The 25,903-nt window shown below is 41.2% G+C and overlaps 1 protein-coding gene across 5 annotated transcripts in view; it reads right to left on the reverse strand.

The window, feature by feature from the left end:
- Window positions 1–25,903, reverse strand: part of CACNA2D1 (calcium voltage-gated channel auxiliary subunit alpha2delta 1) — a 621,516-nt gene that overhangs the window by 93,377 nt on the left and 502,236 nt on the right. For all 5 annotated transcript variants that reach the window (XM_061582171.1, XM_061582168.1, XM_061582170.1 and 2 more), the window contains exons 16-18: window positions 12,856–12,924; window positions 9,027–9,101; window positions 8,309–8,383 (exon numbers count right to left, since the gene is read on the reverse strand). In XM_061582171.1, the coding sequence (XP_061438155.1) occupies window positions 8,309–8,383; window positions 9,027–9,101; window positions 12,856–12,924 (219 nt within the window). The remainder of the gene's footprint in view (window positions 1–8,308; window positions 8,384–9,026; window positions 9,102–12,855; window positions 12,925–25,903) is intronic.

A 25,903-nucleotide genomic window follows, 5' to 3' on the forward strand; every position in this document is an offset into this window, starting at 1 on the left:
AAAGAAGGGAAAAAGTGTCCTTTTTTCTTTTTTCCACCTGAAAACTACCCCTGTTGTGAGCCTTGAAAATCATTACTAGACTGCTGTTCTAGGCTGGATGGAGCCTTGAACAGGAGCATTCTGGGGGATACATTGCAATGTTTTATTACAGGCCCCCATTTGTTCCCTCCAATAGCATACTTGGTAGCCTTGTGCCAATCAGCACAGAAGGAAAATTAGTCCACATGACACAGACAAGATTCCTCAGAGCAGGTTACAATTTTTTTTTAAAAAGCTTATTTAAAAAATACAAAGCCCTGCCTGGACAGTATGGGGAAAGATGTTCCCTCGGGCAACCTAGTCTTAAGCTGGTCAGGGGTTAATAAAGTAGTACCAAACACCTGAATTGGGCCTGATGACAAACAAGCAGCCACTGCAAACCTTTAAGGACCAAAGTCATATGGTCCTCCCATGTAAATAGGCTCATTAAATTTTGGCCATTGCATTTTGCCCCCTCTGCAGTCTCCATACCATGGTCAAGGAAAGACTCAAGTAGAGTGCATGTGCAACAGTCCAAATGGGAGGTTAGCAGTGCATGGATCCAGGAACACCCATAGGTGGCACACCAGACATAGCTGGAAAAAGGCACTCCTTGCAACTGTGGCCACCTGAACTCAAGCGACAGTGTAGCACCCAGGAGTAGCCTCAGGTTACACACTCGATCCTTCAGTTAAGTGCAACCCCACCTAGAAAAGGCAGCCTTCTTAATTCCTGGATGCAGGAATCAGCAGTCCACGGTGCCTCTGTCATGTTAAGATTCAGCTTTAATTACTTTGTAATTAAAAGAAGAGACAACAACCTTATGCCAGTACTCCTTTGCAAGAGCAAAATGCACATGCAGGAACATAGGGTTAGAAACAGTCAAAAAAAACCTGACAGTGACAGAATTTGTAATTGGAATATAATGATATTGACAGCTGGTCTGAAAAACTGCAGATAATTATTCAGAATTATTTAAGACATTGGTTAAGGCTATAACCCTCCATTCTCTCACAAATACATTTTTGAGACGGGGCAAGGTGGGGAATATTTCAGGAAAGCGCTATAAGACAGGCAAGAAGAAAAATAATTGAAAAAGTGAGGGTAAACAAACTTATAAAAGGAATGAAGTAGCTTAAGTCTACTATGAGCATGACTATGAGCATGGAAATCATCCTATACATTTATGGAAAAAAGAAATGGAAGAAAGTAACAAGACGACAGAAAATCAGAGGTGAAGTGCCCAAGTTCAGAGAACAGCAATTATGTTAAAGTTAGAAAAAAATTATAGAAACTTATGTAAGAAGAATTAAAGATATGAATGTGAACGCAAAAATAGACATTTTGTGAAAAGGGAAAAACTATTGATAGCAGCCTATATCTAGCAATTTACAGGTCAATTCCTCAGCATGGCTTGATGGAGTGCCATAGCCATGACTGCTTCCATAATCCTGCTGCTTGTGCTGGCCAGGGTGGAAGGTGGAGAGGCAAGGAAGAATACCCACTTGCTGTGCCAGTTTTCAGGCTGGTACTGAGAAGAGGCTGATTGGGCCTGCTGCTGTTACATGATGGCAACATGGTTGGTAGAGGATCCAGCTGATCCTCTCTTGGCCCAGTCCCTCCTCACCCTTCCACTGGCTACTGCCATCTGTTATTTGGATGGCTGCATAGGGGTGCTCCTTGCTGGTGAGGGTTCACCTGCCGGTGGCAGAGCTCTCCCAATTGGGGGGATGGCAGATTTGGACACATCCAAACAGTCCTCCAGATTGCCAGACTGGGGGCTTGTATAGGTCTGTTAGAAAATTTATAGGATAAACTCAGTGAATGGAGAGAGAGAAAAACACAACTGCATGAAAAAGCTAAGTGTGGTTTACATACTGTCTCCCATCCCAGAAGGCTGCAATATATAAAGCAAATCAAGTGAGAAGGTGGAAACAGTGTTCAATTTAAGTTCAGTTACCAAACACTAATAAAAGTCCAATAATGACTGGACAAAAACATTCTTGTAAAAAATAAAGTAAAATAAAGGCACCGTGGGAATAAAATTCATGATTTCTTTTCTAAAATAAAGACACATGACAAACTGGAAAATAACCAAATAACATATATAACAATGTAGAAGTATCATCATGTACTGAAGAGAAATAGTAGAGAATAAGAGGTGAGCCAAATGTTTCAACAACTTTTCAAATGAAAATGGGCATGTGGAGATCAGGGAAAGGATGGGGCAGCTCACTTTTAAATTTCATGGGGAGAACACAGAAGAAAATTAGCCTGATGGATTCTCCTCCCCCCATTTTTAAAGAAAGTAGTCTGCTGCCATCTCTGTTATGATCATGGCATCCATCCACAATGGCTCCTGGGAATGAGGCTATGCAGGATGTAGCATCACTCTAGGGGCACTGTCTGGGGTGGGTGTTAATGATATAGCATTATTCTATGGAGCACATTGTGAGGGGAAAATGTGTTCAGCAGGCAGTAATAGTAACTCTCTTGCTACTTGTGGTGATAGCAAACTATATATTTTTAAAACAGGAAGGAAATCAAAGGCAGTTTAATTGTAGTCCTCCTTGCTACCAAGAATGGTTAGATTTCCTCCTTCCCTCCTCCTCTCTCATTCCTCTAGAGGAAAAAATCACAAAAATGGCCCCAGAAATCCACAACCATCAAATGGGACTATGAATTAGGGAGGTATTTTGTCTTAGCTGCAAAACAAACCATTGCTCCCACACCACCAAGAAAGACTCGAGACACAGGAATGGGAAGATGTTATTATACAGCCATGAGAGTGGCTGTATACTATAGCCAGCATGGATTTTTCACATTCCGCAATGTTAAATTGAAAATACCCCCCATGCCATTCTGATGCTTCCCATAAGCTCATTTCAAAACAAAACCTTACAGAACTTACAGTCCTGAACTCAGAAACGCTTGCTTAACAACTCTCTCAATTTTCATGGTGATACGCAAAACAGTCAGAGAGAATCGAGAGTTCAAAGTGTAAAAAGAGAAGAAGAAAAACCCAAAGCCCTTTTGGACTTTTTTCTGTCAGAGTTCTCATCTGCTGAAATTCATTAAAAATCAGCCATGTTCACAGTGTACCTGTAATCCTATTACTGACATTGCCCCATACTCTGACCTTCATCTTCTGCAGTTTAAAAGTTAAAAAAAACCTGACTGATGTTTAATTAATTTAATAAATTTTGCATTGAACTGAATGATAATGTCGGGCATGCTCAGTAAGAATCAACTGCCAGTGTTCTAAAAGCCAGACTCAGAGCTGCTGGGTTTGGCTAACCAGGGGGCCACACCAGACTTTGATTTCACTTGAGACAGTCATGGCTTCCCCCAAAAAATCCTGCGAAGTGTAGTTTGTGAAGGGTGCTGAGAGAAGACTCCTATTCCACTGACAGAGCTCCAGTGGACAGACTGGTTTAACAGTCAGCTACTCTGATTGAACGTCTGTGAGGGAAACAGGGCGTCTCCTAGCAACTCTCAGAACCCTTCACTAACTACACTTCCCAGGATTCTTTGAGAGACGCCATGACTGTCCAAAGTGAAATAAAGGTCCGGTGTGAATATGGCCAGGGACAGCTTTGGTTTAAATTTGGGTGGGAGACTACATGTGCCTGCTGAGGAATAAAAAGGTGGGGGAAATGCTGCAAAGCAATGATACTGTTCACATTGTTTTCCTTTTGGAAAGGAAAGGGGCTTCCCCTCTACCCAGTGCCCACTCACCCAATGTCCTCCCCTCCCCTGGGACAGTGTTGGACTATGACCTGGGAGACCAGGGTCCCAGTCCCCACACAGCCATGAAGCTCACTTGGGCCAGTCACTGCCTCTCAGCCTCAAAGGAAGGCAGTGGTAAAACTACCTCTGAATACCATTTAGCATGAAAACCCTATTCACAGGGTCGCCATAAGTCAGGATCAACTTGAAGGCAGTCAATTTACATTTTCAAACATAATTGCACAGAAATAAATCCCATTGAACTCAAAAAGTATGCAAATGATCAAACCCGCCCTTTCTTCTCCTCCCTCCTATCCCCTCCCTCTTGCCCTTTCCCTCCCCCTTCCTTTGCCCCTCCCTCCCCATCCCTATCCCCTTCCAATCCCCTCCTTCCTCCTCCTCCCCATGGTCAGTTTTACCTATCTTAAGCATGATTGCATGGGAATAAATACCATTGAACTGTATAAGCATGCAAATGATAAAACCTACCCTCTCTCCCCCTTCCTTCACTCCCCTCCAATCCGCTCCTTCCCCTTCCCCTTCCCCTCCCCCTCCCCCATGGTCAGTTTTACCTATCCTAACCATGATTGCATAGGAGTAAATTCCATTGAAGTCAATAAGCATACAAATGATCAGACCTGCCTTTCCCCTCCTTCTCCTCTGCTTTCCTCTCCCTTCCTCCTCCCCTCCCCTCTTCCTGCTTCCTCCCCCCTGCCCACTCCAGCCCTCCCTCCCCCCCAGTCAGTTTTATTTATCCTAAGCATGATTGCACGGGAGTAAATCCCACTGAACTCAATAAACATGCAAATGATCAAACCTGTCCTTACCTCCCCTCCCTCTCCTCCCCTCTGCTCTTCCTTCCGTCCCTCCTCCTCCTCCTCCTCCCCTCCCCATCCCCTGTGGCCAGTTTCACCTACCCTAAGCATAACTGCAGGGAGGTAAATCCCACTAAACTCAATAAGCATGCAAATGATCAATCCATTCTAAGCAAATTTACACAGGATCCCATTTCTTACCTCCCGGATAAAAAGCAGAGAAATTCACTAATAGGCAAAAATCCTTGCGGGTTTAAGAAGGTATCTATAGCCAACAGATATTTCTATCCAACTTTAAAAAGCAGGGGAATTGGGCAGCTATACTGAATGCACCAGGCGAGCAGGAGACCTGAACTCCTCTCTGAAATATTGTACTGCGCTACAAATTGGTCAAAATGCAAACACCATTTAGGTTGGTCTTTCACAGTCCAATCCACTTCCTGTGTAGCTTGGAAGAATTTGGTAACATGTGCCTTTTAGCATATGGTGAGCGGTGGGAAAGATGGAGAATTATATTTTTGTATGTTTGTTGGTGTTTTTCTTACTTTGCTTCTTTCCTGTGATACTAATGTTTCTACAGAGAATCTAACCTAGAAAATTTTATTTCCCTCATTATTCATCCTAGAAATCTGTGTCGATTTTATTTTTATTAACTTCAAAGCCTTTTTATTGGTCAATGTCATATGATGATGAAGACAGCCTTTTGTGTTTCAAATTGGAGGTTATGTTCTATTTCTATTTTGGGTGCATTAGCAGATGAATCTGAAACTGCAGTTTGATGTAAAATCAGACTGATTACAATATGTTGCTACTTCAGCAACAACTAGCTGTTGGGGAAAAAATGCATGTTTTCAGCCTGCTATGTTTAAACCACTTCATTTAAGGCAAGGTGAGCATGGTCAATTAAAAACATAGAGCACACCTAGAATTTTCCTAGAAATGAGCCCTGGGTGGTCAGCCACCCTGTGCATCCGGGCCCTGACATACCGGCGTTCACCAGAATGAGCAAGATAGGCCCCCAGGTGCACCCCAGGCCTAAACACTGGGAGTTTCCCAAAGGACACCCCTAATCCCATAACTGCCTCAGTATACCTCATACTAATGCTCCAACCTCCTCACCTGCCCAAACCCCATGCCAACAGGCAGCAGCTCCGCCACTCAGCAAGCCAATTGAAGTAACCTTGCAGTATGGAGTAGGCAAACAAAAGGGGAGGCTACGCATGCCTCCCCCCAAATAATTCCTACTCAGCCCCTAAATGGCAACTAGCTAAACTCATACTGAAAGGGAGGGGGAGTGGGAGCAGCAAATGAGCAAAGAGGGAGACTAGAGGGCGGTGCAAGCTTAAATGACTTGCTCATCACTCCTCCCCTAATGAATCAGAGGTCATGCGACCTCCCACAACCGTTGGAACAAACTACCTACCTCTTTCTTAACAATATGGAGGGGGATGGAGGAAAAGACGCCCCCACAGAAAGTGGGAACGGCATTAATAAGAGCTCAACAAAATCTTTAAGTAGTGCCAAAGCATAACCAAAGTTATTTTCATCACCAAAGAGAGAAGGGAGGGTGATGGCAGTACTTGCAAACAGAAATATAAAAAGTTGTGCGAAAACGTTTACTGAGGATGTAGCTGGAGAGCACACTATTCCTTTTTATACTAAAAAAAACCTGAAGAGTACTTCAAAGTGTCAATCACATAATCAGTTTGATACAGGCAATTGGACAACTATATGTCAAAATTGCTCAACAAACCATACGAGGTATGAGGAATATGTTGTCATAATGCAACAGTCACTGTTCCTTTAGTCATGCATCCAAGATTTTACAGTAACTGAAGACTTTGGTTCAGAGACTACAACCCTCCATTATCTCAACAATATTTGAGGGAGTGGAAGGGAGAATATTGCAGGAAAGTGATATAAAGCACACAGTAGTCTATCAGCAAGGAAGAAAAATCATAGACATAGTGAGGGAAAACAAATTTACAAAAGGAAGGAAGCTTGTCTCGGAAGGTCTCTTATGTATATGAACTAGGCCCAAGGTTACTAGGAATCTCCTAACTAGTGATCATACAGTGTTCCCTAAAGAATAATCAGTAGTATGAGCATGTACTTTCTTTTGTGTCTGTGTGGACCCAATTCATACAGGTACCTCATACCTCAGCTCATAGGACCTGTTTGTGTGGTGGTCTGGTGGAGAAACTACTTTCTCTCCACAAAGGATAGGAAAGACTGAGTGAATCAGCCAGAACATGCAAAGCCCCCCACATCTGTAGCTTTTATACGAGATCTTACTTCGTGTTTATGCTTGCTGGAGGCTGTACCTGACTCCTCCACATTTCTGAAGGTTTGCAGCCCAGGAAAGTGTATCAGGTTGAGATGAGTTGCCTCACTAGGGAAAACTTCACCAAAACATGCTAGATATTTTACTATTATAGTAATTTCATTCCCCCCTCCCCCAGTTCCAGTTTGAGGCCTTCCCTCTTTTTGGCTTTTTAGCCTGCATTAATGGGCCTGACAGAAGAAACACATCTCTTGAATCATCTTCAACTCATACAGTCTGAGAGGATGAAAAAACGCTACTCCTTTGGCATTAAGCTGAGGAAATATATGATGGTCCTCCCCTTAATCTTTAACTTAATACTCAAATGGATCGCAGTGATTATTTATTCAGTTTATACCCCATTCTGCCTCCTGAAGGAGCTGAGGATAGCAGGATGATTTGCCTGATCACCCTCTTATATATAATTATTTAGTGCTGCAGTTTCCTGTCCAATTTTTCTACCCTTGCAGGGAAATTGCAGAAGATTGTGGAGTGTATTGCAGGGTGCAAAAACCAGACCATAGAAAACACCTACTATACCTGTGGGGCTTCACAGTTTCCCTGTGGCTGTAAATTACAGAGGAAAACAACTGGTGGACAAACTATATTTCAAGGAAGAATTTCTGGCATTACTTATCTTCTCTGCAAAGAAATTCATATGTACTAAAATTTCTACGCCGGGGAGGAGGTACATGCCCACATCCAAGTGGAGAAAGTATTGGCTTGGCTAATGGATCATGTTGCTTTGTGATGGTTTGTTTGTTGTTATGTGCCTTCAAGTCAATTACAACTTATGGTGATGATATGAATCAGCGATCTTCAATAGCATCTGTTATAAACCACCCTCTTCAGATCTTGTAAGTTCAGGTCTGTAGTTTCCTTTATGGAATCAATCCATTTCTTGTTTGGGCTTCCTCTTTTTCTACTCCCTTCTGTTTTCCCCAGCATTATTGTCTTTTCTAGTGAATCATGTGTTCTCATGATGTGTCCAAAGTATAACACCAGTTTCATCATTTTAGCTTCTAATCATAGTTCTGGTTTAATTTCTAACACCCAATTATTTGTCTTTTTCGCGGTCCATGGTATGTGCAAAGCTCTCCTCCAACACCACATTTCAAATCAGTTGATTTTCTCTTATCCGCTTTTTTCACTGTCCAACTTTCACATCCATACATAGAGATCAGGAATACCATGGTCTGAATGATCCTGACTTTGGTGTTCAGTGATACATCTTTGCATTTGAGGACCTTTTCTAGTTCTCTCACTGCTGCCCTCGCTAGACCTAGCCTTCTTCTGATTTCTGACTATTGTCTCCATTTTGGTTAATGAATGTGTCAAAGCAGCTTTATTATTTGTATATAAAAAAGCTTCCTGTCTATTTTTTTTCCCTTCTGACAAATTGAATTTAAGATAGTTTACATACCTTTGGTTGAAGATTTGGATGAAGTAACACATAACCATTGGGGTCAATTGCGAAATAATATCCATTTGGACATAGCTGGGAAGAAAGAAATGTGACTATATTGTATTACCCACTGTCATGGAATCAAAATAAAAATGATTGTATGGAAATTGTGTTAACCCAAACACAAATGGAAGTACCTGTTAAAGAACAATGCTAACATTGAACTAATATAAAGAGGGGGAAATGTCTTAAAACTGTGTTATTTTGCTATGGATTTCAATATTCCACTATATATCGTATAAACATAAAGTCATAATGTAAGGTGAGGATTTCACTCGAGTCTTAATACAAAGCTGGTTATATATCTACTGTGCAATGAAATAACGCTTGCAATGCAGTTTGTAATTGTGGGGGCCGGAGCAGGGTGGAAAGATAGTAAGTATCCTTAGGTCTTTTAGTTTCAAGGCTGTGGAACATAGCCATTTCCTCCAAGTCAGCTACATCAGACTGGACACTTCTTGGAAAGCCCTGGATATTAGCTATGTGGGAAAGCAACAATCACTCTGAAGCATCACCAGTGCAGGCAAGAAAAAAGGGGAAATGACAGGGTGAAAGTAAGGCGACCAATCTTTTGACTTCCAGCCAGAAGGATATTAGATAGACTGGAAGAGAGGCTTGAACAGAACCCAAGTTTGAGCAAAAGTTAAAAACAGACAATATGGGAAAAGATACTTACTGTAAACCGTGGAGTCAGTTTTTTAATTTCTTCTAGTGACACATCAACTCCCATTACTCCAAGTATCAACTGGTTCTGGCAAAATATTTTTTAAAATGTTAGTTCTCAGATGTCTAGAGAGTCAGTCCAATGGCAACTGAGCATTCAAACTTGATCTGCTCTTTTATGAATAAAGTTAAACATTTAGGAACAATTATGCATAAGGCCACACAGGTTCTGGGTATCTCCACCTGGGAAACCCTGCCTTTTGCTATTGCATCAGGGGGAAGGAGCAAAGGGGGAGACACTCTCCCATGAGAGTGGCATACATGGTGCAGACCCATCCCAGTATCCAGTAAGGGGAGCCAGATGCCTTTTGGGGGCTGAGACTTTCTTCCTCTAGCCCTTTCCTGGTGCTTTGGGGAGGAACAGGTGAACTATTAGTAAACACCGTAAGTACAGATTATCAAGGCACAAAGCACAAGGCATAAATTCACAGCCCCCGTGTGGCTTTGGCCAGTGCCATCACTGATTTTCCCACCCACCTTCCCTAGTACTTGAGCGTGTACCTTGCTATGGATGAAGTTTAGCTACCTGTTGATGGGGATTAGAAGGCATTTTCCACACAATGATGATGGAGCTGTGTAACACAGCTGGGTTTTTTGTTTGCTTCTTTGCCTTCATAGCAATACCATGCTGTTGGTATTGTCATATAGATTTATTTTTAAGAAATTTAAGATTTCTTGCAAGCTTTAAAAAAAAATGTTTTCAAAGATGTTTTGTTTTAATGTATTTTAAAGTCTGTTTTTATAATATTTTAAAGTGTTTTTAGTGCTTTTGTTTTTCTGTCCTGGGCTCCTGCTGGGAGGAAGGGCGGGATATAAATCAAATAGTAAATAAAATAAATAATTTAGTTAAATGTATTGTTGAAACTTTATTCCTGGTGGAGAAAGCATTGGGTGGGATCGATATCAGGCTACGTGGGGTAGGCACTCCTTCTACAAAGAGAAAATGGAAATGGACTGCCTTCACGTCCATTCCGACTTATGGCGACCCTATGAATAGGGTTTTCATGGTAAGCAGTATTCAGAGGGCATTTACCATTGCCTTCCTCTGAGGCTGAGAGGCAGTGACTGGCCCAGGGTCACCCAGTGAGCTTCATGGCTGTGTGGGGATTTGAACCCTGGTCTCCCAGGTCATAGTCCAACACTCTAACCACTATGCCACACTGGCTAGGGGTCCCCCTTAAAGGAGCTTTGAGAGTTGCATATGGGCCCAAACTCAGCTTGGAGGCTGGCATGGTTGCAAGTTGGCCCACAATATTAGTCTGCATCATGAATAATCTAATATGCCTGGCATTCCCATTAGCACTCTCCTGGCAAGTGGGTTGGTTTGGTTTTACTAGTCTGCAGATGGGCTGCCCACTATGGCTGGATCCTTGGATCTTGCCCAGCTTGGTGAGCTGTAGCCAATAAAGCTGTGGCCTTTTGTGTCTACCTTAGCCTATCCATAGTTGCTGCACCCTACTCCACACTATTGGCACAACTACTACACCCCTAGTATGAGCAAATTGTTAAGGAGATATAAAATGCTTTATTATAGGGATCATGTATGTACATTTTATATGAATATTTAATATAATTTTGAAATATTAAATCCTTACACACACATGCACACAGTTGCCCTAAATACCATGTAATACCCACACATTAACAAAACATGCAAGTAAGGAAACGAGAACGCCTTATATTCTCTTATTCTACATTCTTCTAAGTTTTGTTCTTTTTTTACATGAACATCTCATGTTATTAACAAAGAATCTAACAGCAATGTAGCAGCTGTACAATTAGCCTAAACACACACACAACCATTCACTCACTTGGGTATCAAAATTTGTACAGTAATTACAAATGAACTCTAGTGCTTAAATTTAGTACAGATGTAGTCAAAGAAATCCTAATTTACATGACAATAGGAAAATGAGACATTTGTACACTTCCTCCTCAAAACTACAGACTCCAATGTACCCCCAAACTCAGGAAGATATAGAGAAATAACAGGAACCTTCCTTATAGCAAGTGAGGCCACTGGTCCTCTGGCTCAGACTTGTCTACTCTAACTGCCTGCCGCTCTCCAGGGTTTCAGACAGGGGATATTACCAATCCTATCTAGAGACACAGGGATTAGACTTGGGATCTTTTGCATGTAATGCATGTATTTTACCAGTGAACTACAGCCATTCTTTAATTTTCCACACTAGCAAGGAGGATAAATTTGAGGTACACAGGCCAAGACATTCAGACAATTAGACACACCCAAAAGAGAGATTCATGTTTTTCCTAAAAGGTGGGGCGGGGGGGATAGTGTGTGTAATTGGCTTATCAGGAGCAGAGAGATTGCAACCTCTCCACTCAGCCCAGTGGCATGATGAAAATAACAACCACTCTGTCCTGTTGATGCTCTGCACATTTTCCCCCCTCAATAGTGGCATTGTTGCCACAGGAAAATTAGGTCAGAAGACCACTGGTTCATGTGGAATAGCTTAATGGGCCAGATGAGGCCCACGGGCCACTGGTTAACTCCTGTCCTATAGACTTCATTTATATTTCTCCAGTACTTTATTTTATTGGCGTCCAGCTTCCAAATTTTGGTACATCATATATTTAATAAGCCTAATCACCTGGAAACACATGCATTGTTGGAAACACACTTATTTTTACTCCACAAGACTAGCTGTTTGCTCAGATTCATGAATATTTATACTTAATTGTACATTAGGATATAATTTCATTATTTAAGAGATTTTCTAAATGTTTCTGGTCTTTTTCTTTTTCTCTGCAAAGAAGCATGATCAACCAGCATTGTTTACTATGTAATTTGTCAATTATGTTTTCTTTAAGACAGCATCAGATGCAATTGCTAATGTCACTATGGAATAAAAAAGTAACTTGATCTGCATTTCCTTTTTCCAGTTGGACATTCAATAATAAAATGTGACGGTGTTGTCTTCTGTCTGGACACAACTAAAACATTACAAATGAATTTAAACAGGCAGCTTCTGAGTCAGATTTTATTAACATAACTTGCAAGCTGTTCCAAGTCAGTCAAAGTGATTTTGTTTTAAGAGAAATGAGTTGCACTGAAGTGGTTTAAAGTCAAGTTGTCCAATTTGTTTAACTTGTTTTGTTTTCAAATTTTATTGAAGGATTTTTTTGTATAGTAAGGAATAGGGATATAAGTCATATCGTTACATTCTTATATCTTCTTGTACAATACATATTTTCACATTCTTAAAATATTTATTGCAATGTATGTTAGGGTATAGGGGAAAGAACAGGGATGGGGGAATAGTTCCTTGCAAGGAGTTTAGATTGAGGTAGAGTTATGAATGTATGGTTTCTATTGGGTGTGTCTAAGTTTGCCTACTAGGTTTTGCATGCTTGCTATGGCATGTATTATGGGTTGATGAGCATTTCTGTCCGTTTAATCAGTTTCTGGTTGAGTGTTGGGATGTTGTAATTGGTTGAATGTCCAGCATAGTATGTCTCTCCATAATGAAGTGTGTGTTGATGGAGGTTTCCAATCATGCTCTTTGGTTGCGATGAATCTGATGAAATTGAACCATTTTTTGTGAAATGTGTCTTTCTTGGGGGGTCTTCCTGCTGTCTTGATTGTTCCGTGAACTTTTCCATTAGGACTTTTCCATTCCAAATTTGTGCATACCACTCCTCCATCAGGTTGCAGGGTTTTGTTTTGTTTTTCAGTTGAGAGCTATTAGTATGCAGGCTGCCAAAAAGAAGGAGATCAATAGGAAAGTTTTATTTGTTTCTAGGGTTCCATGTCAGCTTACCTGTTTTTTATTTTGATCTTTTGTCAAGTTGAAGACAGGCAGTGTTCCAGAAATGACCAAGCCAAGTTCCTAGAAAATGATCATAAGGAGATCTGTCTATATTTTATGTCGAACAGAACTATATAGACATGTATTTACACGTCAAAACACATTTGGATAAAATGTGCAATGATTTTTAAGAAATTTCATAAAGAAAATATAAGCATTTGATGATTAAAGTATATATGCAGAGGCTTTAAAAATATTCAGTCCCATGCTTTTGAGTCTTAACCCCCTGGACAACACACATTCTCTTTGATAAATATGGATCTGAAACAGAAACCATTAGTATAAACATCCACTAAAACAATAGCTGTGATTCAGTGGCTTTCGAGCATGGATGTATACAGGGCCACCATCAGGCATGACTGGGCCATTGGGCACCAACCTGCCCCATGCTCACAGTGCCATGCGACCCAACACCTCTCCTGATACTGGTGGCACAGGTCTTGAATAGGCCTACTCGCCCCACCTATCTCCAGCATATGTGTGCACATCCTGCATGATGCGCATGCACATCTGCCATCATCCAAGATGGCGGTAGAGGCCTCAACCCTTTAGGGATGCCCCCACCATCGTCTGGGGTGATGGCAGGTGTGCACACACAGCATGCAGGGCATAACACACTAATGCAAGAGGTAGATGAGGCAGGCTGGCTTATTGAAGCCTGTGTCGCCTGTATTGGGGGTGCCTGAGAGCTCCTACTCTGCAATCCACAGCAGCGTCAAGTCAGATTGCAGACTGGGTGCTCTACCCTCCCAACCTAAGGAGGGTCCTCTCCCGGCTGCAGGGGCCCTCAGTCAGGGCCCAACCTGGTCGCCCACTGGCTCCGGGCCTGGATGACCATGTGTATGTGTAGAACACTTACATTCACATGGAACATCCTCCTGCATAGAAAAAGGATGGATGCCCTTGCAGCATAGATCTTCAGGTGTGTGTTTTTGCATCCCTGTCCAACACACCTGACGTCAAACTTATCTTTCCTGATGAAAGGAAATTACACTAGCGCTATTGACCAAAAAAGTACATAACAGTTTGTAATCCATCATCTCTAAAATCAGGTAAGTCCCTTTTATACTTTCTCATTTAATTAATGTATTTATTAAAAATATTTTTTATCACCTACTACCTCAGTCTCAAGGCAGTGCGCCACATTTTAAGCAACAACATGACATTCACCGTACAGAATAAAATATGACTGATAATGTTTCTGCCTCTATAAACATAAAATGGCCAATGATGCTACACCTAAGAGACTTCAAACTTCTTTTTCCTTGGAAGTGACTTAAATAAATCTGGGAAGAGACTGTTTTCACACTAGAATGTCCTAAGAGCTTGTTCCAACAGGATAGGACATTTGTGGCCCTTCAGGTGTTAATGGACAAGAACTCCCATCATCCTTGACCACTGGCCATGCTGGCTGGGTCTTATGTAATTTGGAGTCCACCAACATCTGGAGGACCACAGGTTCCCCACGTCTGCTACAGGCCATTGTGGCTTCCAGGATTGTGTGGGTTGGATTCTTGTTTGGGTACTGATGCATAACCATATTTTCTTGCACTGACTCATTTGACTTGCACCCTTGCAAGAGATATATGGTGGGTTCTGGACAGAGTTACATATTGGATGTGGGACTGGAATAGGAGAGTTGAGAACATACTATGATTCTAAGGCCAGTCACAGTAGCCTGAGATTTTCTGAAACTACAGAATGCAGAAGGAAGAAAACTATATTTTAATGGCAAGTAGAACATAGTAATGTGCTACTATAATCTGTAGCTACATAAATCTCTATCAGCATGGGTGCAACTGCAGTAGATGCTTATGATTAGACCATGAAAAAAGGGATCTCATTTCTGAAGAACTGTTCTATTCCATAGCATATTCATATAATTTGTTGTTAATTGCTGAGGGGAAAAATAAAAACATATTCTTTTAGGAATTCATTTAAATATGAAATAGTGCAATGGTTTCATAATGGTTTTGTTTTGGTCTGATTGGCCTAGTCCACAACCTTCCTCTTCTTCTTGCACATTTTTGCTTTAATGCTGACATTTAAGAACAGGATGTGTAGGAAGATATGAACTTTCTCCATGACATTTCCAGTAAGTACCTCATCAGCAACTAAGAAAGAGAGTCAATGAACTCCTGAGCACTGGAACTATAATGATACAAAAAAACTGACCCACTTTGACACATAGAACTCATCATAGGGTGATTATATTTAAAAAAAACAAAAACAAAGATATATTGTATTTCCTCACAGGAAAGGGTGATACTTCAACTGGTCAACGAGCATGCGTAAGTGTATGGTTTGCAGAACACATCACAGTAACTAGTGAAGCCTTTGAAATGTGTACATCAGCTTTATCTCCATTAATTGGCAAAGCTTTCGATAGCAATGGTTAGCTATTTGTGGTTTCCTGCACAGATATCTGTTTTACACATTTCCAGTGATAAACAAGGCAGCCGGGAACAAGTTGGGGTTATGATCTCTTGAGCAAGATTAAACAAAACAAATAAAATAGAACTGGTCCCAGTCCTATTCAGGCATGAAAATGGGACTGCTCCTCACATGTAGAGACCATTCTATAGTAACTAAGTGCTGAAGGCTATACACTCTGCACCTGCTCAAGGGCACATTATTCTTTTCCTGCTTCATGTGATCTATGCTTAAATACTTAGTAAAAAGAAAAATGGGGCTAAATACATGATGCACATACTGTGTGTGTGTGTGTGCATACGTGCACATGCATGCACATGTGTGTCTGTATTAGTCTTCAAAACAACCTGACAATATACACACACGTCACCTCTATTCAGGCATTCTTTGCTCATATGTTGAACACAGTAGGAAGGAAAGGGGCCATGACAAATATCTCTGGATCTGATGTTTTGCACAGCTCCTGACACTTGTGCATCAAGTACAAACATTTGTAGTTGGGGGGGGTGTTCATGTATGTAGTTGTTAACCTGTTCAGTGCTGCAGATTCTAGGAAAGCCTTCAAATGTATAACTACACATGTAAAGGCCCTTGCTACAGACATTTGTGCATGATGCACAGATTTCAAAGGACAAGTTTCTATGGGTTATTATATAGCCATGACTGTATTATTATATAGCCAAGGCTGTATATTATAGCTAGCATGGATTTTTTGCATTCTGCAATGTTAAATTGAAAATGCCCCCATGCCATTTTGATGCTTCCCATAAGCTCATTTCAAAACAAATGCTTACAAAACTTATAGTCCTGCACTCAGAAACGCTTGCTTAACAACCCTGTAAATTTTCATGGCGATACACAAAACAGTAAGAGAGAATCGAAAGTTTGAAGTGTAAAAAGAGAGGAAAAAACCCAGACAAATTTAACATTAAACACAATGATAAGCCTGGGCATGCTCGGTAAGAACCAACTGTCAGTGTTCTAAAAGCCAGACTCACAGCTGCTTGGCTTGGCTTGGCTTGGCTTGGCTTGGCTTGGCTTGGCTTGGCTAATCAGGGGGTCACACCTACGCCATACCTTTATTTCACTTTAGACAGTCATGGCCTCCCCCCAAAAATCTTAGGAAGTGTAGTTTGTGAAGGATGCTGAGAGGAGACTTCTATTCCCTTGACAGAGCTCCAGTGGCCAGACTGGTTTAACAGTCAGCCACTCTGACTGAAGCTCTATGAGGGGAACAGGGCCTCTCCTAGCACCTCTCAGCACCCTTCGCTAACTACACTTCCCAGGATTCTTTGAGAGAAGTCATGACTGTCTAAAGTGAAATAAAGGTCTGATGTGGATGTGGCAAGAGACAGCTTAAATTTGAGTGGAGACTACATGTGCCTGCTATAGAATAAAAAGGTGGGAGAAATGCTGAAAAACAATCATATGTTCACAATGTTTTTCCTTTTGGAAAGGAAAGGGGCTTCCCTCTGCCCAGTGTCCACCCACCCAATCTCCTCCCCCTTCCCCTCCCCTCCTCCTCCTCTCGCCCTTCCTTCCTCCCCCTCCCTGCACCTCCCCCAGGTCAGTTTCACCTATCCTAAGTATGATTGCACAGGAGTGAATCCCACTGAACTCAAAAAACATGCAAATGATCAAACCTGCCCTCCCCTCCTCCTCTCTCCCATCACCTCCCTTTTGCCTCTTCCCTCCCCCTTCCTTCACCCCTACCCTTTCAATCCCCTTTTTCTCCATCCTCCTTTATATATATATATATATATATATATAATGTTTTATTGATTTTCCAAATAAAATTTACAATATGATGTAACAGAATTTTTTGTCGTTTCTTCTAAGAGGGTAAAACACACAATGTAGTTAATTAAGAACATACATCTTTTACACAAATGTCAACTTCAATACAACTAATTACAAGCTCCTCAAACAACCCCCTCCCCCCCAACAAGGTGGCATTACTTAAGGAATAAGGGGATATGGGGGAGGGAGAGGGGGGAAAAGGGGGGGACAGAAAGGGGGGGAAAGGGAGAAGCAATGGTGGATGAAGCAGGTGAGCAAAAAAAAATTTTTTTTTCTAAATTTGTTTAACGTTAGTCACCCCACATTTTAGCATAATAAGATGGTGGATTTTGATTGTGCTCTATTGTTAACATATTGGATAAAAGAAAACCATATTGAGGTAAATTTGTCAGTTTTAGAAATACCACAGGCAGCCCTTAGTTTGTATGTTAGTTTTTCTATAAAGGCAATGAACCAGATCTTGTGATACCAACATTGTATTGTTGCACCTTTTCGGTCTTTCCAATGTTTTGCTATTGTTAGACGGGCCACCATAAGTAGATTTCCATTAATGGTTTGTCTCTCTCATTCACATCTACATCGGTGAGGAGATTAAGGAGTGCCACCTGCGGAGTCCTGGCCACAGGCCCAGGCACAATCAATTGGATTTCTTCAAATACCAGATTCCAAAATGACTGGGCCCAAGGGCAAGACCACCACATGTGAAAATATGTGCCCCGCTCCCCACAGCCCCTCCAACAAAGTCCAGACATTGCTGGGTTTATTCGGGACAGCCACACTGGAGTGACATACCATCTATGCACCAATTTTAGCATATGTTCGTGTAGTTGGTTGGAGGCTGATTTTATTATAGGGTTTTGCCAGTAAGTACGCCACACCCCTTCATCGATGAAAATATTACAGTCATTCTCCCATTGCATCTTGAGACTGGATAAGTCAGGGCCTTCAAGTGATAGCAGCATTGAGTATATTTGAGAAACAATGCCTCTCTCACCATTATTTGCAGCTACAATAAGTTGTTCAAAAGATTTTAATTGGCAACAAGCCTGTTCTTTGATTCGTGTCCTTGATAAAAAAAATTCATATGTCTGACGCCATTGGGTTAAAGTAAAATTCATGACACCCAGCGTATCTTTAAAAGATTGCTCTGTTATTAGTTGGTTGTTAGTGAAAAAGTCTTGAATAAGGAAGAGTCCCCTCAACTTCCATTCCTGCCAGGCTATATATCTATTTTTATTATAAAAATCGGGATGGAAGAAGAGAGGAGTCAAAGGGGAATATAAACCAACCAGAGTTTTTTCACGCTGCTTCCAGCATTTAATCAAAGTAGCCGTGAACGAATTTTCCATCATGCATTGCAATGTTTTTTTAGTAATTTTTCTTAAAAAATAGTGTGTCCAAAGATAAGCCATCCACCAATACATTCTCAATATGGACCCGTCGCTTTCTAGTGCTGTCCAGGGTCAGGAAAATAAGATGGTAGAGTTGATTGGCTTTGTAATATAATTTTAGGTTGGGCATCCCCCGCCCTCCTACCTTTACCTGTCGGTATATTAATTTTTTCCTGATTCTGAGCCTCTTGGATTTAAATATGAAGAATTCCCACTCTTTTTGCCATATTTTAAACTGTTTGTCTGAAATCCATATAGGGAGTGCATGAAAGAGGAAGGTGAGTCGGGGAAGTGCATTCATTTTAAGCGCTACTATTCTTTCTGTTAAAGAGAGATTTAGTTTGCTCCATCATTTCACGTTTGCCTTAATTGACATCCATATAGGTCTGAAATTTGCTTGAAATAGTTTGTTAAAGTTCTTATGTATCTGTACTCCCAGATAAGGTACTTGTTTTGGACAGAGTTTTATACCTAAAATTTCTCCAAATATATTTTGATCTCTAGGGGGTAAACGAAAACACAATGCCTCTGATAATCCCGATACCTGAGCAAATTGATCAAGTTCTTTTTTAATGTGAGTGGCAGCTTTTACCGGATTGGTAATCAGCAATGCCATGTCATCAGCGTAAAGACTTAATAAATGAGTGTCACCTCTTATGGAGATCCCAGAGATGGCATTGTTGCTCCTGAGATGTTGTGCCAGGGGTTCTATGGCTATTAAAAACAGGAGAGGAGAGAGGGGACACCCTTGTTTTGTACCCCTACAAATAGAAATTAAATTTGAATGAATTACATTTACTCTGACAGACACAAAGGATTATATATTTTGTCTATGATTGATAACATTGTGGGGTCAAAATTTATTCTACATGCAGTTTCCTTTTAAAAAGTCCAGTTTACGCAATCAAAAGCTTTAAAAATGTCAAGAGATAAAAAAGCAAGCAGTAATTTATTATCTTTACAATGTTTAATCAAATTTAAAAAGTGTCTAATAGGATCAGCAATTTGTTTCATTGGAATGAAGCCTGATTGGTTGGGATGGATTAATTTTGTGATAATTAAATTCATTTGTTTGGTTAAAATAGCTGTAAAAATTTTATAATCAGAGTTCAATAATGAAATCGGTCTGTACGACTCCATGTATAGAGGATTTTAAAAAGGTTTTGGTAAAATCACTATCTTGGAATATCTCCAGGTTTCCAGAAAGGCATCACCAGCTAATATTCCAACCTTGGAGTGAAAAGCTCCTTATAATGTTTATAAAACTCATTAGGGTACGCATCCGGGCCTGGAGATTTATTGGTCTTTAAGTTGCTTATAATTTCATCAATTTCTTCAGACTGAATAGGGGCTATCAGTGCTGCTCTCTCCTCCCCTGTTAGAGCTGCCAATTGCACATTCAATAAATAGTCCTGGATTGCGCTCATTGAGCTACCGCTATCCTTATATAGTTCGCTATAAAAATTAGTAAATTCTCTATTAATTGCGTTAGTTCCCCATATTAGCCCCCCATGTTTTTTGTAGTTTGTGTACCACCCTTTTGTTTTGTTTTTTCTTGACCCAATTCTCCAATAATCTAGAGCCTTTATTTCCATATTTATAAAAATGTTGCTTTGCATATAGCAGACTGACCATTGTTTTGTTTACCAATCCAATTCCTGTCTTTTTATTTCCATGGAGTGTAGTATTTTTCTAGATCCCGTTCTCCCATATTCCACTGTCAGTATTTCCAACTCTCTTGTTATAGCATCTGTCTGTAACCTGCTTATTTTTTTTTAATATTCACTAATTCTTTTATACAGATGCCACGCACCACCACCTTCATGGCCTCCCACTGGGTAGTTATAGAGGTCTCCCATTGGGTAGTGATAGAGGTCTCTGGGGTTTCATTTTCTGTGAAATAATTTTTTTAAGTGTCTTTTATAGTATTTGCGCTGCCTGGGGTGGTAAGAAGGATTGGGTTAACCCTCCAAACTGGGGAGTTTTGTTGACTGCTCAGGTTTGAAAAGGATGCTATGACAGGGGCATGATCAGTGATTCTAATAGTCCCTACGGTGGCACTTTCCACCCATGTCAGTAATGTCTCTGATACTAGAATGCTATCCAGGCATGTCTGAGTTTGATGGGTCTTCGAAGAAAAAGTGAAACTATGGTCCCCTGGGTGCAGTTCCGCCCAAACTTCTTTTAGCCCAAATTTATGCAGCATTTGTAGAATTTGTAGTTTTTTCTTTAATATTTTATGTTTGCCTTTAATAATTGATTTTTGCAGTTTGGATTTAACAAGCAATTCCGGATCTAGCCCTTTTAAATTTAGATTTAGGTCTCCCCCAAGAATAAAGTCCCTTTCCCAATTTTCTTTAGTCTCCAAAATGCTGTAGTTAAGAAGTTTAATTGCCCTGAGTTTGGAGCATATAATGTGCCTATTGTTATTGGATGGGAACCCTCTAATAGGTCCACTAAAAAAATTAAGCGCCCTTCTGAGTCTAACTATTTTTTGCACTTCAAAAGGGAAATTTCTCTTGAATACAATTGCTGTACCACGGGCCTTTGCAGAGCCAACTGCTAAATACTGCTTGTCAAAATAGCTATGCTTCAAGAGTGTTTCAGAGGTACAGGGTGAGTGTATTTCTTGTAAGAAGGTAATATCAAGGGCCATACCTTTCATACAACGGGTTCTTCTGTGCCTCTTTGTCACCTAGCCCCTTCACATTGAGGGTTAGAACTTTTACATTACTCATGACATCTTTTGGGGGGTTTTCACCCTCTTCCCCCCTTCTTTCTCCCCTCCCCCCCTCTGCTCCCTTAACATCCACCATGTACAACCACCAATTTAACTTGGAATACATCAATTGAAGGTTTAATAATAGCAACCAAAATAAGCCACCTTTCCTTCCCCACGAGCCCCTTTCCACCCCAAACCTTATCCAACGGGGTCTAACTGATGAAACAAATGCTAAACTTGAACAACATAACAAGACCTTCCTTATAGGGAAAAACTTAAAGTCCCTGAGTGGTGCCATTAGAGACCTGACCTTGCAGACTCGGTAGAAAACACCGAGTCCATGTCTATGCAAAAGTACATAGATCCAGGGCTTAGGCCCTTGTGATAAACACAACTTTTTTGGGGGGAAGGCAAAAAGGTAAAAAAGAATATGGAAAGGAGAAGACCACTGCAAAGAGCTGCCATCTCCTTTGTTTTGCCACACACACACCCTCGGATGGAACATGAGATAAAAAGAAGAAGAAAAGTCTTGGGGACACATGGGAAGGAATGAGGAAAGAGGGGAGAAGAAAGAACTATCATTCCCCCCTCCTTCCCCCCATGCACCCCCTCCCTTTAATATTAGAGGCAACCAAGATTAATATACGGGTGACTTGCGTGCTGTTTCTCAAACAACATCATTTTGGAGGTTTAAACGCTGGAGAATTTGTTAGAAGTATGTGAGTATTGATGCACAGTCTCTTCATTTTGCATTAGAAGGACTTGGTGTGAGAGATCGAGCTTCTGCATGGATATTAGCTGTTGATTCTGTAGGGGTGAGTTCGCAAGGGTGAAGATTTTTCTTGCTGCTTTCTCAATGCCCGTTATATCTCTGTTGCTAGTTGTTTTCGTCAGCTTCTATGTCTTCCTTTTGGATCCCTTCAGGGTGTTCTATGTTGCATGCTGTCAGGAGGGATACAGCCTCCTTCATGGTGCTCGCTGTCAGCAGCCCTCCATTCTTAAGGACAATCAATCGAAATGGGAATCCCCAGCGGTACCTGATTCCCACTTTCTGAAAGAGGGTGGTGACCAGTTTAAAATTTCTTTGCTTTTGCAGCATATCAGGGCATAAATTTTGTAATACTATAACAGGCTTGCCAACAAACTGCAAATCTTTAATCTTTCTGAGGGCTCGCATTAAATCTTCTTTCTTTGTGAACCTTGTACAGCAAGCAATAATATCCCGTGGGGGTGCTTTATCATTGGGTTTTGCAGCTAGTGGCCGGTGAGCTCGTTCAAAATCATTTACCGATATTTCTAGGCCTGGGAGTACAGAATTTAACCATGCTGCCAAAAAGGAGAGCATTGATGCAGAGTGTTCTTCAGCCCCTTCTTTAATCCCATGAAAACGAATATGCGATCTACGTACCCGATTCTCGATGTCCTCCAGCTTATTTTTTATAATCTTATTCTCATGTCGGAGTAGCAGAAGTTCCTCTGAATTGGTTAGGCTCAGATCCAGTGCTTCTGATGATGATTGCACATCATCCAAACGTGCAGCGAGGTCCGTCAGTTTAACCTCCAAGAGCTGAAAAGAGGCATCCCAGGTACTTGCTATGTCCAGTTTAAAAGACTGAAATTGCTTAGCTAGCTCTTCCTTCTATGAAGCACCCGCAAAATTCACATCTGCAGGTGTTGTTTTAGAGCTTTTCTGAGATCCGGAAGCCATCTTGTCTAGTAGTTGTCTTTTAGCTGTGCTTGGGCCTTCTGTGTCTTGCGATTTAAAATAGTCCTCCAAAAGGCCTTCTTTTCCTTTAAATATGCTGGAGAGCATTCCCCCCTCGAAATAGCTTTTATTTATGAATAAGGCGATGTTCCGATTTAATATTAGGGAGGCTTTTCCATCCAGAAGGAACAGAGCAGTGAAGTTATGCAGCCATTTCACAGCTCTGTTGGCCACGCCCTCCTCCCTCCTCATTTTCCCACTCCCCTCTCCCCTACCTTCCTCCTTCTCTCTCCTCTCCCCTCCCCCTCCCCCATGGTCAATTTACCTATCCTAACCATGACTGCACAGGAGTAAACCCCACTGAACCCAATAAGCATGGAAATGATCAGACCTACCTTTCCCCTCCTTCCCCTCTCCTCTCCCTTCTTCCTCCTTTTTTCCTCCCGTCCCCTCTTCCTTCTTTCTCCTCCGCTGCCCACTCCAGCCCTCTTCTCCTCCTCCCCCCATGGTCACTTTTACATATGCTAAGTATGATTGCACTGAATTCAATAAGCATGCAAATGATCAAATCTGCCCTCCCCCTCCCACCTGCTTCCATCCTCCTCCTCCCCTCTACCCTTCCTCCCCTCCCTACTCCTCCCCTACCCCTGCCTTTCCTCCTCCTCCCTTCCCTATCCCCCGTGGTCAGTTTCACCCATCCTAAGCATGATTGTAGGGGATTAAATCCCATTGAACTCAATAAATTTGCAAATGATCAATCCATACTCAGCAAACTTGCACAGGATCCCATTTCTTACCTCCTGGATTAAAAAGCAGAGAAATTCACTAATAAGCCAAAAAAAAAATTGCAGTTTAAGAACATACCTATAGCCAACAGATATTTCTATCAAACTTTAAAAAGCAGGGAAATTGGGAAACTAGTGAATGCACCAGGCAAGCAGGAAACCTGACCTTCTCTCTGAGATATTATACTGCCCTACAAATTTGCAGAAATGCAAACACAATTTGGGTTGATCTTTCACAGTCCAATCCACTTCCTGTGTAGCTTGGAAAAATTTGGTAATATGTGCCTCTGAGCATATGGTGAGTGGTGGCAACACCTGCAATCAGCTCAAATAACAGAAACAAGACGTGCTGTGCTGATCTTGTTTGAGCAGGGCGGAAGCAACAATATTAAGACAGTTGATATAGTTCAGATAGTCACTTTAAATATGTTTGATTTACTTTGCAATTTTAGTGGTTTCTTATAGTAAATCATTTTCTTTTGCTTCTGTTTCTGTGAATATGTGAAATATAGCAACACTTGCAACACTAAAAAAAACTCCAAAAACAGTTGTGGAATAATGGCACTGACTATTCTGCAGAATAGGTTCCAATGGACATGGGGAGTGTCTCAGTTTGCACAAGATAAAACAGTGGGAGATGAAATATATTCTAGCAAATGTCTATGTGTGCTCTATGTGTTTAACTGACCATGCCCACCTTTCCTTAAGTGGAGTGGTTTAAGCATATCAGGCTGAAAACATGCCACTTGGCAGGCCAAGTTCATTTTTTCCAACAGCTAGAGTTATTGCTTAAGTAGCAACATATTGTAATCAGTCTGATTTTACATCAAACTGCAGTTTCAGATTCAACTGTTAATGCACCCAAAATAGAAACAGAACATAACCTCCAGTTTGAAACACAAAAGGCTGTCTTCACCTTCATATGACACTGACCAATACAAAGGCTTTGAAATTAATAAAAAATAAATTTGACACAGATTTCTAGGATGAATAATGAGAGAAATATAATTTTCTAGGTTAGATTCCCTGTAGAAACAGTTGGTAACACAGGAAAGATGCAAAGTATGAAGAACACCAACAAACATACAAAAATGTGATTCTTCATCTTTGGAGATGGCAGGTGTTGCCACCACTCACCATATACTGAGAGGCACATGTTACCAAATTCTTCCAAGCTACACAGGAAGTGGATTGGACTGTGAAAGACCAACTCAAATTGTATTTGCATTTTTACAAATTGGTAGGGCAGTCCAATATCTCAGAGAAGAGGTCAGGTCTCCTGCTCCCCTGGTGCATTCACTATAGCTGCCCAATTTCCCTGCTTTTTAAAGTTGGATAGAAATATCTGTTGGCTATAGGCATGTTCTTAAACTGCAAGGGTTTTTTTGGCTATTAGTGAATAATCACCTAAGTCTTACTCAGAGTATACCCACTAAAATTAATGAGCTGAAGTTAGCCATAGGACTAGCCCTATCTATGAGTAACTTTCATGCATGGAATGGGGGAGAGGATAACCTAGTGCAGGAGTGGAGAATCTGTGGCCCTGGGGCCATATATAACCCTTGGGCTAATTTGATGCAGCCTCTGGCCTCATTTCATGCAGCAGGCGAAGAGGGGGGAGTGGCAGAAAGAGAAGGAAGGGAAAAGGCAGAAAGAGAGGGGGGAAATGTGGTGCACCACCTACCACTGGCTCTGGCCTCACCCAGCACCCATACGGAACCTCTGATAGATTATTCCTGAGGGAAGGTGGCCCTTGATCCCCACCCTTGGTCTAGTATACCCCCAATCCCAAGACAGGATATGCCACAACTAAAAGGTGTGTCCTACTTTCAATGCAAGAGTGACACAAACTCCCCAGCTAGATTGTCTTTATAATTAAGACGTCCCTAAATCTAAATTTACCTTGTAATATTTTAACACCTTTAATTATTCTCCTAGGCATTTCTTATTTGGGCATTTTTTTGGTATTAGAAAATAATCAAGGATAAATCCCCACAGATTCTTATTTTCCCAAGGCTAAACCCCCTACTTCCTTCAAGTCCTATTTCATAGGATTTGTATTCTAGATCTTTTAGCCATATTTTTGCTCTCCTCTGAAGCGCTTCCAAGTTGTCAACCTCCTTCCCACAACTGAATACAGTACTGCTTTTACCAGAAATTAATA

Source organism: Rhineura floridana, chromosome 8, assembly GCF_030035675.1.
Source record: "Rhineura floridana isolate rRhiFlo1 chromosome 8, rRhiFlo1.hap2, whole genome shotgun sequence".
NCBI classification, from domain to species: domain Eukaryota; kingdom Metazoa; phylum Chordata; class Lepidosauria; order Squamata; family Rhineuridae; genus Rhineura; species Rhineura floridana.